General features: G+C 42.0%; 1 protein-coding gene across 2 annotated transcripts in view; it reads left to right on the top strand.

Annotated features, from left to right (window-relative positions):
- Nucleotides 1-12,737, top strand: part of F13A1 (coagulation factor XIII A chain) — a 60,164-nt gene extending 47,427 nt beyond the window's left edge. For both annotated transcript variants that reach the window (XM_074146613.1, XM_074146612.1), the window contains exons 13-15: nt 3,634-3,794; nt 6,606-6,742; nt 10,733-12,737. In XM_074146613.1, the coding sequence (XP_074002714.1) occupies nt 3,634-3,794; nt 6,606-6,742; nt 10,733-10,877 (443 nt within the window). In that variant the 3' untranslated portion in view covers nt 10,878-12,737. The remainder of the gene's footprint in view (nt 1-3,633; nt 3,795-6,605; nt 6,743-10,732) is intronic.
- The last annotated feature ends 5,453 nt before the right edge of the window (nt 12,738-18,190 follow it).

Here is an 18,190-nt window from a genome sequence, read left to right as displayed (position 1 = left end):
CCTGCATAAGGCTCTCTTACACTCAGCTGCATGTTTGGGAACTGTTAATTTTTCTTACTTAGCACAAAAGAAAGCAAAGGAGTGCAGATATTAAGCTGCAAGGTGTTGTTTTTCATACCTTAAGTCTCCTAGCAGTATAACAGAAAATGAAGGAAAAGTTCTGGTTCCCCAGGGTGCCATCTACAGGGACAAAAAGTGAATATCTTGCCTTACCTGGTAGAAGCTGACAAGCTCTGACTGGGTTCAGGTGCAAATCCGGCTTTGGAGGACTGGGTCGTTCAGGATTTTGTATTTACAGAGGTCTAAAAAGTTTGTGTGTTAACTAGAATGTGTCACTATAGAGCAGGGGCATTTGTCAGCTGGGCAGACGCCCCAAAGGTGAGTTATCTTTACAGACGCAGCATTTGCTTTTCCTAGTGTCCTCTGGACTGCGGTGGGGAGATCCTGCCTCCCTCTTGTTATGAGAAAAGCAGTTCTGGCAGCCTAGCTCACACGGCTGAGGGCAGGATTTTGCACTGCTCAACGTAGGGAAGAGGGATGTTCTCCATTTTTATTTTGGACATAACCAATCTACTTCATGGCAGCCGTATCAGCCCCATTCAGAAATCAGTCAGCAAGTGTTGAGGACTTGCTGTACTCCTAAGTGCTAGGGAGCAGGCTGTTTGTAGATCCCTGGCTTCTCCAGTGACAAGTGACTGCCAATCACTTGTTCTCCTGACAGGCCTGTGTGCTCTTGGGTCAGTGCCTCCAGCTTACCAAAAGTGATGAGAACATGCTCTTATGGAGGCTAAGTCAGGGGATCTTCCACTTGAGTTCCCTACTGAGAGAGTCAGGAGCAATGATTTGCCTTCTTGACACTGCTACTGGGCAAAAGCAATATCTGCTGAGTGCAGTGGGAGTGGAAAGACTTTGGGAGGCCAAAGGATGGGCCTCTAGATCTGGGTCTGGTGCTCGATCACGGCAACCCTGGCTGACCTCTGAGCTTTCTCATCTGTCTTGTCTTTCTTATCCCAGCTCAAGAGACACTATGAGCCCTCTCATCTCAAAGAGGATGGGTTTTGTCTCAGTGAGAAGCCTCCATGGTACCACAGTTCCTGCTGTGCCATGAAAAAAAATCTTCTGGTTTCTTCCTCACTTTGAGCATCATCTAAAACTGCACATTTTTATTTGGAGCTGATTAATCTCCATAAAGTAGGAGTCCAGTTACAGGAACCTACAGGTGGAGGCTAATAAAAATTCTACCTCTGGTCTATAACAAAACCCTGACAGCTACTTGCTGGTTCTTTCTAACTCCACAACTCATTTGCGGGGGGTCTAGAAATAGGCATTGAGTTGTTCCAACACAGCCTATCAAAACACAGCGTGGGGATTTACAGTGCCTTGCATCAGTTACTAAATACTCAATCTGAATTACTGCAAAACTTTTTGAGACTTGGCTAGGTACAGTAAAAAAATTAATTTCAATTGCTCAGTCTAAATTCTGTGCCACTTCTTTGATGGGGGAAAATTCAATCATCTTGTAGGAGATGTGCAAATACCTGCTACGCTTTCTGGTTGTAATTTGTGTTTGGTTCCAGGACTTACGTCTGCTCTTGCATCAAAGGTCTGTGTAAGGTATTATTACCCAAAACACAGTTTCTGCAGTGCTTTGATGCTTACCTAGCTCCTCTGTGCAAGAAATGAAATGAATAGATGTTTAAGCATCACTGAGCCTCATAATTCATTTTTTCTAAGTTAAGTAAACGGTTTGTAAAAAAGCTTCTTGAAACCATGCTGGAATTGACTGACAGTGAGTGAACACAGACTAGAGAGAAGCACCTGAGAAAACAGAACATGGATATTTTTGCATGTGTACCAAAATTAGGTTCTCATCCCTGCTTCTGGCCAAGGAGACAGGTATTAAAGTATTACCACCTTTCAAGGTGGAAATTAGCTTATGTCTGAGCTACAGTCATCGACTTGTGGACCACTTTTTCCTGCTACAGGACAAAAAAAACTCTCACAAGTTATTACATCTCTGAAGGTGATACATAAAACTTGAGCATGAATTCTTTCACCTGTGCCTTGGAAAGGAGTGCACATGTGATCAGGAACAGTGTCTGAGCAGATGGGCAGTGTGAAGGGAGGCAGCGTGATCATTTGCAACTGTGAGAATACTCTGTCGGGTAGGATGGTGATGGTGATACCTTCCGAGGTGATGGTAGGATACCTTTCAAGGCACTCAGGCAGAATTTGTAGGCTTCGTTGATGGCAAGAAGTATATATATATGTGGAGGTAACAAAAAATTATAATATAATAAATATGTGTTAGAGGCATTCTTCCAGCTCATGCTACTGAAAGAATGAAGCAAACTAAGTTTTCAAACAGGAAGCAAATGCATGATTTTCAGAATAATGATTAAAGGAATTGTGTGGGTTGAAAACATCTTTGAGGATTTGAATAGCTTAAACCTCCCAGTGCCTTCAAAGGTGCTCTTGCATCTACTGAGTTATATTTAGTTTTCTTTTTTTTTCTTTTTTTTCTTTTTTTTTTCTTTTCTTTTTTGAAAGGCTGTAAGGCAGCTTGGTGTTGTGTCTCCCTTGGCTTTCCCAGGTGCAGTAAGTGGTACTGGCAACTTACCAGCACAGCCAGTACTAAGAAAATGGAAGTCTATTCTTTTTTTTTTTTTCTGTGGTGATAAAATTTAAACAGAAGAGTTCATCTTTCCTTCCACTGTACAGTAAATTTCTCTTTGATTTTAACTAATTTATTTATTTACTTACTTACTTTACACAGATGAGAAATACCTTGCCTGATTTATAAATTACAGTTTGGGGCATTATGGGAAATTCTTTTACAAGAGATAGAGAGTGAGAGGGAGGGAGAGAGGGAGGGATGGAGGGGGAGCACATCAAGTGAATTTAAGGCTGGCCTGGTAAATCCAGGTCAGGTGGTCACCAAGGGAATAGCTTTGAAACCAAATCAAGGAACTGGTTTTGATGTGAGCGGATCAAAAGAGTGAAAAGGAGTGAATGTCATTTACCCAACTGAGTTCAGTTATCTCAGTGTGTACAGTGTATGTCACAAATACAATACAAATAATGGATAACAGTAATAATCTTAGTTAACAGATGGGAGGTCTTGATATGTTTACTAGGGTTATAATGAATGTTTATAGAGGCAAGAGCTCCAGAACTATATATTCTGCCCAGTCACTTAGTTAGCAGGTCTGCTTCTCTGCACCACATTCTCACATCATTGTTGGCCTGGGAATTGCAGTTCTATATGGTTAAAATTAATGATTCCCTGCATCTCAACCATCTAGCTTAGGGGGACTTGTTCCTTCCAATAATTATCATCAGGGAGCGCATGAAAGTTCTCTGGAGGGCATGCTGGTGACAGGAGAACCTTATTGGTAATTTTGCAGGCAAGTCCAGTGTAGGACAAAGTCCTAAAAGGAAATAGGGTAAGATCAGAGGGGGAAAGGTGAGGTAAAGAAGTCAAGATAATCTGGGCAAAAAAATCAAAGTCATTCTTTGGTGGTAGGCCAACTTTTTTCCAAGGCACTTGTGTAAGTGGCGCTGGGCATGATGGGGGGAGCAGTTAGCCATTGGATTGCTTCAGATGCCTTTGTTTCTGTGGTTTCTCTTCAGCTGGCACTTTTGATGTTGTGATCAAATCGAGTGAGTACCTGAGTGACCTGCTGGACCAAGCCTCCTTTCATTTCTTTGTGACGGCGCGAATCAATGAAACAGGGAAGATTCTGGCCATACAGAAGGCAACAGTCCTGGAAATTCCTGCCCTAAGGATCAAGGTAGCTCAGGGCTGGGGTGGAGGGGAGCAACCACAATGCTGCACATGGGCTGTTCTTTACAAGGCTGTCACATTGACTTCTGGGATGGCGGGGGGGTTGTATGTGTGTGTGTGTATATGTGTGTGTGCACGTTGGACTTTTAGTCTAACATGGACCTTATAAAGCAGCAGCTGGCTAGAGTGTACAAGGGTGTATAGGTATGTTATACACTCTACTGAGTATCCCTACACTGAAGTCTGATGCTGACAGCATCACTGGTAGTAGAGAGCTGAAGTGATCTCAGTGGAGGAAGGAGGGGAAAAGATCTGAGAAAGCTGGAGAAACTCAAAGGGTAAGAGAGATTAGTCACTCAAGTCTTTAGCTACTTCAGAAGTCTGTTATATTTAAAGCAACACAGCACAGAGGCCTCTTGCTGAAGAATGAAGGACACTGCTGTTGAGGTGAATTTTCTTGGAAAGTTCCTGCAGGTGTTGTGGAAAGTTCCTCCTAACTTGGATGGGCAGCATCAAGCTTTCAGGATTTCAGGGCTTTTCTACTGCTCTGAATGTACTGTCTGTGGAGTTTCCTGAAAGTTCAAGCATTTCTGCAGATAGTGGCATGGTACCTATGAAAATGTAGAAGTGTTATGTTTGTGATAGGACAAGGGCCTTATGCCCTATGTCTGGCAAAGGCAGGGCTGAGATTTAGAGATCTCAATTCATAACTGGGCATCCAAATAAATTGCCTCATTTTAAAAAGTGCTGAGCCTTCATCTGCTTTGAATGATGTAATTTGGATCTACATTTTTTTCCTAATACTAAAAAAACTTCATAACACCCGTCAGGAAGCTTTACATCAACATGAATGCAGTTCCCTAGAATTCTGGACCTTGAAAGGAATCTAAGTTTATAGACCTTTTCCTCCCTGTATATTTATTTAGCAAATGTTCGTGTTTCCATTTAATAATATCTGTAGTAATCTTAAACAGCAGCCTTCTGTAGAAAAAGCTTTTTTTAAAATTGTTGGTCAAAACTACAGTGAAGTTTGCAAAATATTTCATGATCTGCAGAAATGTCACTATGATCTGATCAGACTATTGTATTTTCAAATAAAAGTTTTTTAGTTTTCTGAGCATTCTAGAGAGGAGGCAAACAAGACACATAAAATCTACTTCAAATACCTGTCTTCAATAACCAAATTTTGAAAGGAGAGAGTCCTTTCAATTCAATACTTAAACAGAACATCTTACACAGGATCCCAAATATAAGCTTCAAAATAGTTTATCCTTCCTGCTGTTATGAAGAAAGGATATTTAATATATGAGATAGATTGTTTTCCAATAACCATGTCTTCTAGTAAAACTGAGAACTGAGTTTGTCTCTTCTCTGCTTCTTTGTGATGTGTAAAAATAAGGTGAAATTTTAGTAGCCGGGGTTTTTTAAGAGTATGTGTGTGTATGTGCACACGTGTATATACCTATGTATTTACAGAGGAAACTTTACTGGTTTTTTTTACGGAAGAAGCTAATCTCCACAGATTTCTTGTCAGATTTCTTCATTGAATTTGACTGGCAGACTGGAGTTCTTAATGTGAGAGTAAGGGAGAAAAATGAAAAGCCGTATTTCCCCTCATGTCTTCAGATACATCTTTGATCTTCCTCTGTTGGTCTAAGGAGATTGTCGGAGTTAACAGCGTGGGAAATTACGCCATATTCTAATTTAGCTTGAGACCAGGTTACAAAAATAAGGCTCAGCAAATACAGATCGTGATCTCAGTTGCATGTGTGGGAGTTCAGGATTATTTTGAATTCCCGCCATGTAACAGTGATCTTAAGTGGGCAACTGAAATAAGGAGGACATAAGACCTCTAATTGAGCTAGGACTTCTGAAAATGTCACCGATGTCTTTTTGCAAATTCAGGTGGCCAAATGTTGTTGAGACCTTAGCTGTGAATATCTCATTCTTTACTCCAGCCAAAATTTCAGCATTTGGTGCGGAGTGATCCCTTAGACCAGAGTCCTTCCAGCTTTTTGCAAGTGTCATACTTCTTAAAAATTTGCAGTAGGGCTGCAGACCCCAGTATAGCACTTTAAATTTACTGACAAGATACTTGTTTTTCTTAATTACCTTTCTCAAGGCCCTTTAAAATAGTCCATGGACCAGCTGGGATCTGCCAGCCATAAGGTGAAACCCCTTGCCTGAGCTTTTTATATTCTATGAGAAATATTGTATTTCGGGGGGCGGGAACAAACAAAACCCCCATGCACATAGTCTTTGCTTAAGAACACATTCATTTGGAGGTGTTTTCCAGGCAGGTGTACTACCAGCACTGATCTGAAGGGACAGACGGATCCCTTCGGCTGTGCACTGTAATACATGTGGAAGTCAATGCGATCACTGGTCATGAGTCTCGTAGTTTAATATTTGCCAGTGCAAAATGTATTGGGTTTTTGCTATGTACGTGTTTTGGAAAACAACTGGCTCTCAGGTCTACATAGAGATCAGGGCTAGAAAACCTTCAGAGCACGGGAGACAGTTGCAAGGCAGGGAGAAGGCAGGCACAACACTTTTGGGGAGTGCAAGCAACATGACTCAGTATTTCTACTTTAGTGTAGTAAGATCTGCCCTTCTCTTCTGGAGCTCACGTCCTGAGGAGGCTTTTCTTCTGATTTTCTTCTGACTAGGCTTATTCTGCCTTATGGTGTTTTGCAGTGTGCTCCATTCCCCCTCCTCTCCTTCTTTGCAAGTAATGTGTATTTAACCCTAGAGATTTCACCGGGGGGCATTTTATTATTATCAGCTTGTGGAGTGTTGCCCTTTCCTTGTCTTGCAGACTCAAGGTGCGATGGTAGCTGGTAAAGAAATGTCTGTGACTGTGGAATTCACCAATCCTCTGAAACAAACCCTGGAAAACGTCACGCTCCGCCTCGAGGGACCCGGCGTGCTGACAACGATGAAAAAGGAGTTCAGGTAGGGAAGAAAGCACAACTAGCTGGGAGTTCGTCCCCTGCTGTCTCACAGGAGGAAGCTCACAAGAGACACTTATCTAATGCAGCTCTGAGTAATTCAATTCAGACGATTCTCTCCTTACTTTAAAATTCAATACACAGGGGAGCTATAGGTCTCAATAGTCAGAAGTCAGGCTGTCCAGAGAGACTGTGAGAACATTTCATCTGTTCACTATCAATGTAGGCAGAAGTAGTGGTTGTGGGTGGTTGCTAATGCAGCCTAGGTTTACTTTTTCACTGTAATACATTATTTTTAGCGCTTGACAATAGCACCTATGAGCCACTATCACAGAAAGAAAGACAGATTTATCCTACACATGAAGTGTTTACTGCCACCCGCTCAGTAGGTGCAAATCAAGTCCTGTGCTGTTTTTCAAAAGGGGCTTTTCTCCACCCATGTTAATCATGATTATACAAGACATTCGGGTACCTCAGGTGATCTTTGCAAGCTTATGTCAAGACCTGAAACATGTCAGATTCAGCAGAGCCTGCTGGGTGTGCGAGCACACAGCTCCCCTGGTAGCCCCACTGCACAGGGCTGCCATGGCACGGAGGTGTGTGGGGAGCAGGGTGCTCTCAAGCCTGAGGATAAGGAAAGTACTTCAGCCACTTTCATTATGCTCACATTTGCACCTCATGCTGACGTGGTGGTACCTGTACGCTAAGCAAGTTGTTTCCTAAACCCTCCTTCCATTGCGGTACAGTGTTATAAGCTCAGCATTAGCCAGTTCCAGGATCTATAACTGGGATCCTTGGAAAATTTTGCAGCCATGGCTTAGTCTTGGGCAGACAAAGCAGTGTTATCTATCATTACCTGAGCTGATAGTCCCCAGGTGTGTGCAAAAGGAGTTTGAAAAATTGCCTGTGCTTCAGCAGCTGCATAAATTGTCAGCATTACCTGAAGCCAGTAGGGGAGGTCTGAGCCTGATTATGCCTGGGCCAGGGATAAAAAGATCAAAACCAGTCTCCAGAGTGGAACTGGATAGAAAAATGACTGCAAAAGGGCATCATACTGTGCTTGCTTTGTGCACATGGTATGTCACAGACACTGCTGAACATGATTCAGCGTGGTCCACACGAGTTACACAAGTTGCGGCAGTAGCCCTCACTGCTGCCTAGCCATGCCAGCCTCCCCTGTTGTTCTGCATCCTTCTCCATCCAAAAGCTGCTGTGGGCTGCTCTCGCCTTCAAGGATGCAGAAGTTGTCAGGTGCATCAAAGGCACAGAAGTTAGGGAGACAAATGACTCATGGAACAGATGTAATTTTCCTTCAAGTCACCATGTTTTTCCCTTTTCAGTAGTGCCCTTGGCATCATTTAAAATGGAAATGGATCAACTTAGTCATTTTAAGATTTAACTTCTCTGACATGAATGAAGGCTGCAGGTTGTACACACAGAGGACAGAACAGGGGGCAGTTGTAGTTTATTTAAATAATAATCATGTTTGCCTCCATTCATTCAGAGTGATAAATGGCTCCAGTGTGGTGATGGCTCAGCATATTACACAGAACCATTCATCACTGAATTCTCTCCCAAGAAAATCAGATTAGGATGGCTTTACTGCATTTGCAAAGAGAATTGAACCCATTCTAGGCTTTCCCCATATCTCCATTGCTTCCCTGTCCATCAAGGACTGTCACCTATGGGGTGTGACTTTTGCAATTCTTTGTGGGGATGAGACTTTTGACCTCCCTATATTTTTAAAGTAGCTTTTCTGTGTCACTTGGGTGATTCCACAAAACAGGTATGTGTGATCCAGCTGATTCAACATTATTCTGGGAATGAAGTGGCTTGAGGGCTTCAGTCTTGACCATTCATGGAAACTATATATATATCATATATATATATAATGATATGTAGCTATTAGCCTCAGACAGATGAGGATCATGACTTATGGAAAAGCCTTTGGCAGCAGCAGTTCCTACACAGGGCATAGTCTTTGCATGACAAATGAGAATTAACCAGGCAGTGATGGATAGTGTTAAAAGGATTTTAGCCAAGCATGCATTCACACTAGCAGATATGTCACTTTGGGTGTTTCTACATGTCAAAGTTCAGCTAGCATTAGCATTTGTAGAGAGAAGCAAGCTGTTTTAGAAGTAGGACAGTAGAGAAACAAGAAAAGGTGGGTTTGGTTTCTTAGTATAGCTGTTGTCTTCCTGCACACACACACACACACACACATATATATATATGCAGAGATAATAGCACTATAAATCAGAGACGGTAGCGCTACCCTCTCTCACTGAGGCATTGTGAAGATGTGGTCTGGAAACCTTCATCCTCAGACAATCTGGCCCCCAAGTTTTCAAGAAAGTAAACAGAATTTTGCTGCACAGCAGACTTGTATAATGTGTTCTTCAACTTCCATACAGATAATCCCTTGCAGATCATTCCTGTAAACTCTAAATTTAAAAGGATATTTAACCTTGTGCAGCAATTGAAGTCATTGCTTTATCATGCTACCATTTTAGTGGGCATTTAGTGGAGCAGGCAGGCTGGCTGAGGGGAACAGAATATCTCTCATTAAGAAGAAAGATAAAAGGTGGGAAAACATTTGCTGGAAGCGGTCTGCACATGCTCAGACCAAAAATATGGTCTTCCTCTGTTTTTTCTTTTCTAAAACTAGGTACGTGCCCCAGGGTACCTATGACTGCATATGCAAAATGCAATGCAATGCAATGCAATGCAATGCAATGCAATGCAATGCAATGCAATGCAATGCCATGTGAAGATACCTAAGGCTAACCTCTAAGGAGCTGGAAGACCTCTCATTTTAGCAGGGACAGACTTGCTCTGTAAAAAAGATTCAGGTGGGAGGATCCCAGGCTAGTTCATTTAGAGCTAATTAAGGTTTCTTGTCTTCTGGCAACTTGTGCTAAGCCTAGGCAGTCATTTCTGACCTGACCCTGGTGCAGGACATGGTATCTGAGAACCAAATCCTACCAGACAAGAATTTGAAACAGTAAAGTTTAGCCTTGCTTTACTCTCACTTTATTCAGTTGTTTGCAGAATAGCCATGTGAGATAAGAACACTGGCTAAACTCATAGTCCTCTCACTTAATGCTGAAGAAAAGAACATTCATTTTTGTAAATAGCTACCCACCACACCACCTTCTCCACCAATTCCTTTGGAGCAGCTGTAATCTGACACCCCCCAATTAATCAATCAATCAATCAGTCAGTCAATACTAGCTGTCAAAATCTGCAAGCAGAACACAGCGAAAGCACTGAGAAAACAGAAAAACCCAATACTCAAGGCTCTCTATGCATCTTAATTGTGGCAAAAATTGAAAATCAAGAGCAGCACAGAATATAGTTTCTTTATAGTATGAGTTATCAAGAGTCATACATAACATAAAAGAGTAACTGCTAACCACAGCACTCCTAAGAACACTTTGACTTATTTATATGGATATGAAAAAGACATCTGAAGTGCTCAGTGAGGAGATCTGCTGATGTTACCACCATGGCAGGTGGTACAGAGTAGGAGCTGGCAATGGGCTCAGCATCTCAACAGTACAGCATTGGGTTTGTGTAAGAATGCCCTGGGCACTTCATAACAAGGACTTATTTAACCATTTAGGGAATCACCAATGGGTTATAGGGTATAATAAACAGATAAAATGGAATTACAAAGTAGAAAAAAATCTTAGTTATAAAGAAGATCATTCTGAAAGTGATTGTGACAGGAAGTGACAGGAGGCAGAGAAAAATCGATTTGTTTTTGAAATTTAAAATTAGCCTGAGAACCCGGAGAAAAGGCTTTGACAGAGTCAGTTCTGCAAGGAATAGAAGATGGAGGGAATAATTTATAGGACATCTATGAGAATGAGTGAAACAAAAAAATTGACACCTGTTATATTGTCCTCTTTCAGTTTTTCCAGGTGTGGGTCAGGTTGAGAGCATGGGCTGACTAATCACAACATTGTTACTTTCCTTTTCCCTACAGACAAATCCCAACGAACTCTACCTTGATCTGGGAAGTAAAATGCATCCCAAAACGACCAGGGTTACGAAAGCTGATTGCAAGCCTGAATTGTGATGCTTTGAGGCACGTGTATGGTGAGCTGAACGTCCAAATTCAGAAACCATGAACAAAGGTGCTGTCTTCATCTCTCATTTAGCTCTACTTAAAAATACTACATTAGGGGGGGGGGAATAGAGGTAGAAATCTATTTATTGTTAATTTGGTCATCCTTGTCCTGAACAAAATTTGATATGAAAAAGTAATTGATAGCACTGGGGAGAACTTGAAAAAGTACCTGGATAGTGAATGATTTAAAATTAGATACACGTAATCCAAGGCAATTCTAGGCCATATTATTCCTACAGTTCACTTGTATTTATGGTCTTTTGCATTAGTGCTGCAAGGGAATCCAGAAAGCTCTGTTCACCAAAGTAGCCTGAACTTTATTTTTAATTAAGGCCTGATATTTCACTGAAAATGAGAAAAAAAGAACCCACTGTTATAAATTCTTAGACTGAATTACACAATCTTATGGTAGATCATTCAGGCTGCAATAAAAACAGGTATTTCTAGCTAAAAGGACTGCATTATCTTATGATATTAGAATTTTCCAGTTCATGGAGAACTGGCTTTCCTGGAAGTATCTCTCAGGTTGTATTATCTTCAGAATATTCCCAGCTCCTTGTTTCCTCTTCCTGCTTCCCTGTGTTTTTTCATATATTCTTCCATGTGTGCAGGCACCCACACGTACTCACTCCTTTATTTCTTGCCCTTATCCCACTCCATATACTATTGATACCCAGTTTCTCTCCTCTGCTTGATGAAAATTCAGATTTTTTCATGCCCTTGCTCAGAGTTCATCATTCCAAACTTGCATTTCCTGGTCACAACTCTCTTGTACGGTGTGGTCTCTCTTTGTCCTTTTCTGCCTTTTCTTCTATCCTAAACCCACCCTGTGGCCCTGTTTCCTCTGTGTGTGTGTCCTGTTACATGAGTGACCCCAGGAAGATACAGGGACAGAAACTCAGCTGCAAAAGGAATAAAGATGTATCCTGAGAGTCAGAAACTCCCCAGGCTAGATCTGGTTCCTGCCTTTCTTGCAGCATATTCCTCTGCGAGGTGCAGTGGGGCTTCCCAAAGCATCGCTCTTCCCCTGAGGACCTTCTGGCTCAGAAGCTGCTCTGAATCTGTGGTTTGCATTAGTCTTCCATGCAGGGTACCACTCCATCCTAAGCCATGTACCTCATCGCGCTAGGGCAGCAGGAAGGGGGCAGGGGTGTGTGTGTTCATTTCTCGTCTCCCCTGAAATCATTCTTGGGATCTTTTTCATGAGGCAAAGACGCATATGCCACAGTCTGTGGCAACTCCTCTCCACTGGCCACTGTGTGTAAGAGCATGTCCCGTACTAACAGCACAGGTGAGCTACCTGAGCTTCCAAAGAAGTTAAAAGAAGCATCATGCTCATTAGACACATAGGCTTTATTGTGCTGTGTATGGCTGGGTCATTTTGTAGTCTCATTAGTGAGAAAGCAACAGAAATTGCTTACCTTCTGATCCTCTTCTTGCCACACATTGCCTCCTGCAAAACTTGTAACCAGCAGTTAAAAACAAGCAAGTCCAGGGAGGGGAGGGGAGAAACGCAGGCTGCTCTTTTGCTGAAGTATGTAGAACAACTCAAAGATTCACACCACCTAAATGCTCCGGGAACTCCAGACTTTTGGGGGCTTTCACTTCAGGCGTGGGCACACACTCGTTTTGTACAGCTTATGTGACCACATTAGAAATTCTGCAATGTCTTCTGGGGTACAAGGGACTGAATGGCGTGTTGTAAATGCAAGGTGACAATCTCTGTTAAGTAATTAAGCAGTCCTACCAGAGCATACATCATCTAATTAAATTATCCATTTTTTGCTCTTGCATATAAACCTGCTTTCCGTTTTTATAACCACAGTTTAATAAGAATTTGAAATAAAGCACATGTGATTGCACTTGTGTCTTGTGTTCTGTATTTTGACCAATCACTTCTGTGTAGTGGCATAGGAGGCTGAGGGGAGACCTTATTGCTCTCTACAACTACCTGAAAGGAGGGTGTAGAGAGGCAGGGGTCGGTCTCTTCTCCCAGGTCACAGGCGACAGGACTAGAGGAAATGGCCTCAAGTTGCGCCAGGGGAGGTTCAGGCTGCATATTAGGAAAAATTTTTTCACTGAAAGGGTTATCAGACATTGGAATGGGCTGCCCAGGGAGGTGGTTGAGGCACCATCCCTGGAAGTGTTCAAAAGACAGGTTGACGTGGTGCTGGGAGACATGGTTTAGTGATGGTGTTGCATTTTGTTGTTTTCTGGGTGTTTATTTTTGTCAGTTAGGTTGATGGTTGGACAAGATGATCTTGAAGGTCCCTTCCAACCTAGAAGATTCTGTGATTCTGTGGTTCTGTGATTATGACCACTTGCTGCACCTTAATTGTAAAAGTTAAAAAAATTTGCTTCTGAGCCATGCTAATAAAGGTGCCTTTTTTGGTGCTAAGGAGAAAACCTTATCTTTATTTTTAAAAAACACAAACAAACATTTACAGGTTGAGTTTAACTACTTGCCTTTGTTTTCTTTCTAACAACTAACTACCTAATGCATTGGAGAAGGTGACAATTTCCAGAGCAGATCACAGTGCCAGCAAAGAGAATCCCCAGACCCCCTGGAAATTGTTTTAACATGTCAGAGCCCATTAAGTGGCTGGTATGTTCCTAATGAAACCCACTTCTAAAGTGTGTTTCTCTCAGATAAATATTTCAAGGTATTTAACTAACAGTCGTTAAGCTGAATGATGTTCACTAGGAGACAGGAAGTATTTTTATTGATAGTTTATAAAGGAGTATATTTACTCCTTATATACTCCTTACATGTATAAGGGAAGTGATGACTGGGAATAGAGGCCAGGGATGTCAACAGCTCTTGGCATCACCAGCCCATTCACTCTGTACAGAGTTGCTCACAAAAAACCTAAGGACAAAACGAGGATGGCCTCTAGGATTTCAGCCACTCATCACCCTGTGGATAGGCTGTTGCATGAATCATGGGTAAAATCCCATCTAAGAAGCAGTGGGTGCTGTGATAGCACTATATGTATGCGTAGGAAATAATCAATCAATAATAAAGTCAGATTGGCAACCCCAGATCTGGAGGATCTTTGGACCTGAAAAAAGTTGGCAGTCAAACTCTTCAGCGGAGGTCTCTTTTGAGTGGGGTGAACTTGTGTCCTCAACCCAGCCATCACATCTCAGATATGGACCGGGGAGAAAAAAGTCCAAAACCAAAACCCTGCCTCTACAGATCCCACACTCCAGCAGATCAGAGAAGACAAGTACAAACAAAAATCTGTGTACTCCTAACAGCACACCTCATTTGTTACCAACGTATTACATCCAAGCTACGGAGCAGGTTGCTTCAATTCCCATCAATTTTTCAGGTTCAAAATCTTGTTATGGGCAAAAGGAAACACACCTTACACGCAAACCTAGGAATAGGGTATAAGATCTATCTATTTTTAATCTTATTAAAAATAGTCTAATCAAATTATTATTATTAGCTGAGATAATTAGGTGTATTTTTCTTACAATGATACTGACACACTCCAAATTATATCAGGGAAAACTGATACACATAAACTTTCTAGCATATTCTCCTTTCTCTGCTCTTATATGCACCACTGCACTGCCCCTATTATGTCTTCAGTCTGGGATGAGGGCATGTGTAACAGCAAGTCACCAGTGTCCTCCAGCAAGCAGAATGACATTAGTGGGGAGAGTTTCTCTTCCTCATTGCTGTGATAAGCACAACTGAAAATTTCTTCCTTCTTACCATATGATTTACCAGAGGTCATTTTTACGTGCTTACTAATACACTCCACATACTGCTCTTTCTTCACTGGTTCATAACTCCACAGTAGATCCAAATTTGCTATATGTGATGTATTTTACATAGGTTGTGTACTTCTTGTTAATTCTCCTTTTTAACATCTAAAATCTGTCTTGCCCACCTGCTAAGGTTGCACCCTTTGATGCCAGTAATTAACCATTGATGAGCTATTTGTAGCCTGAGGCCTTCAGCATCATCCTTCACCTGTACTGCTAGGGCCCCTGTCATCCCATGCTCCTGATTCTTTATGCTGCATTTTATTTTGGGGTCATAAATAGTTCATTCTACACAGAATAACTACCTGCTGTTACTTTCTATTAGTTACAAAAAGTACATACAACAGCAAACATTTCACCTTGCAATTGGATAAAGCAAAGCAAAAGCTAAAACAAAGCCAGTTGTAGACACCAGGTCATTAGATAATTGCCTTTATAGCTAAACAAAGCACAGAAAAAGCTTGACAAGTCCTGATGCCTGTGCTGCTAGCTTATCACCAAGCTGTGACCTTTCACAAGCAACAGCAGCATCTTATTTGTGGACCAGAATCAGAGAATGTGACTAAACATTGGCTTTTTCTAATGACTTGTGCTGCTAATGATAATTCGTTTGAACTGAAACTAATCAGTAAATGCCCTGCCAAATGGGTGACACCCCTGGACACCTGCCCTTTTCTCCTGCTGGGGACTTATATACTGCCCTTTCTTTGGCATCTTGCTTTCATGTTTGTCCTTGTTTTCCCTAAAGAGGAGATAGAGGCTGCTGGTGTTACCTTCTGAACTTGAGTGATGGTGCAACGGAGGAAGATGACCAGGTCAGAGGGGGTAGAAAAAGTGCCTGAGCTTGTTTAAACCAAAATTAATATCTCTGTTATGAAAGAGGAAAGTTAAGGCATACTGTGAGTGTTGATGGAAGGAGAGGGATTGTCTTGTATATTGGACCTGGTATGATTGCTGGCACTGAGTAGGGGTGTGATATGTACATTGGAGTAGCACCTGTAATAGAAGACAGTGCCTGAGAGAAGCTAGGAGGTTTTGATGTGTAGGTGAGAAGGATTTACTCAGTGCTTGCAAGTAAAGTTGAAAAGGCTGAGTAGAATACTGAAGAAAGAAAACAAGGACTGCATGATAAAGAGGGGAAAATGTCCCACTTACTCTGGGTGAATCTACTTTGTCAGGGGTGTTTGACTAGGTGATCTCCAAAGGTCCCCTTCAACCCCTACCAGTCTATGATTCTGTGAAAATATGGCCAAAATGATGCAAAGTGAAGAGTCCTGGTGGTGAGAGGCTGGGGGAGGGGGGAGAGAAACCTGTAAAGAGAGGAAGGTTTCAAGGCTGTGTTGCCTAATGCATGGAATCAACATGAGATACCGGTGGCAGTGGCATCAGAAGGCAGACCTCCTGTCTATCACTGGAGCTGAATGTGGGCTGGCAGCAGAGGGATTCACCCCTTCTGCAGGTGGGTCTGTGAGCCTATGCAGAGGGCTGCAACTAGTTCAGGAGCAAGCTTTGTCCACAAGGCTGGCAAATCTTGGGAAAGGGAAAGTCAGAAGGTGGACTGGGTGCTGGAAACCTGGGCACTGTGAGGCAGTCAGCAGCTCTAAACCAACTTCATGGCTGAGTGTGCTCTATGAGGAGATCCAGTCTGGGCTCAGCATTTTCCTTAAGTCACCTGCAGCCCAGCCCAAATGTGATTGTGTTTATCTGGCCTCCTTGGTATCATTCTGGAAATAAGTGACCCCTTGTGACCGCTCACTCAACTCAAACGCTCATGTTTTGGCTCATGCACAGCTCATGCAAGGGCCTGATGTATGCTGTGAGCAGCCCCACTTGAAGCAGATACAACAGCAGCCAGACGGCTGAGTCTTTTGTGCTTCCAGGCGTGGTATAAGGGAGACCCACAAGGTGATGGAGGAGAAAGAATGAGTGCCTTTGCTATTGACTAGGTAACTATTTTGCACATAGATGCTTGAGTTGCGAGTTATGAGTTGGAGAACTTGTGAGTTAGAAATTAAGGGATGAATCAGTGAATTTACAAGTTAGAGTAGTCTGCACAAAAGGGATTTCACCCTTGTTTGAAGTGTTTGTTTTCTTTCCTAGTGTGTTCATAAAATAAAGTTTAATTTACAGAGTACGTGGTCCTGTAAATTTGAGTGATCCAAATGGATCATAACAGTCTTGAGCATGACAAATAGGAAATGTCTCATGAAAACTGTAGTAGCAGTGCATTGCAGATGCAGGTAATTTGTTGATAGTTAGCCTCCTTATTGGGCACAAATGTAATGTAGACTCTCTCTTTGGTAGCTTTGGCGGCTTTTTCTTTTGTGAGCCTTTGCAGCTTTATTAGCTTTTAGCATGTACCACATGTTTGGGAAAGGAGTTCCCCAGGTGTGCTACCAACAGATATGAAGAACTATCTCATATTTACTTTGAACCTCATTCTCCTACTGACCTCCTTTGACACCATATATCTCTGGTACTGGAATTGTCAGGGAAAAAATTCTCTCTCCAGCATGCAGCCTATAATTTCATAGACTTCTGTACTGTAGTTCCTCCAAATCATTTATTTTTCAGACTCAGGAGTTCTACCTTAGTTGCTTTCAGTATCGAAATTATTCCACACCTGTGATCGTTCTTGTTTCTCTCCTCTGAACTTCTCCCAATATTATGTTATTTTAAGTACCATTTAAAAACAAGACAGCTGTTTTAAGCATCTGTATTTTGAAAGGACACTACTAATGAGTGAATGGCCTACCTGTGCAGGGAGAATGTGGGTCTATTGGAATCTGGGTTCATTAGGTTAAACTTGGACCCAAGTGTGGCTGAAACACATAGATTCAAAATCTGCCCTGGTTGCAAGCTCTGTACAGTCCAGGTTGGACACATTATATTCTTTTGTGTGGAGTGTTTCATGAAATGCCCTGCTGTCTCATGCAACCACTAGTGCGACTGCCCTTCAAAAGACCATGGATCAGCTTTCTACAACAATTTACTAATGAGTAGGACATTAACATTTGAAAACCAGCTGATTTTTCATCACTACATAGATTCATAGGGTCCCAAGATGCACTTAAATGTTATCTGCATTCTGCTCTTCAAAGTAAATATGTCTCTCTATCACAGTACTTATGAGGTGCCCTTCGGGCTGTTTTATCCAATTACAAAAATCTTCTGTTTGGAAATAGCCTGCAGAATAATAGTGAAATGCTGCTGTGAACTTCAGACAACTAAACAGCTACAACCTCACAGAGTAAGGGATAAAATTAGTGAGCTGTAACTCAATTTTAGCATTTTTCAGCTATATTTGCATTAGTAAGTTGAATAAGAGCAGATCTGTAGAGTGAACCAGCTGGTGTCAAGTACCCAACAGCTATGCTATATTTTGGAGAGTTCATGTTGTACTTGCCCCTCTCTGGTCTGAATGGCTGCAAGCACTTGAAGAGCCTTTGGGTGCACTCTTCAATCATCTCTCACAGACAAAACTGAGCTGAAAAAATGTGTGCTCCAAGACCACTCTGATGCAAACGAGAGCAC

Source organism: Numenius arquata, chromosome 4, assembly GCF_964106895.1.
Source record: "Numenius arquata chromosome 4, bNumArq3.hap1.1, whole genome shotgun sequence".
In the NCBI taxonomy this organism is placed as follows: Eukaryota; Metazoa; Chordata; class Aves; order Charadriiformes; family Scolopacidae; genus Numenius; species Numenius arquata.
The sequence above is the reverse complement of the archived record's forward strand: the minus strand, read 5'-3'. Positions and strand labels throughout refer to the sequence as shown.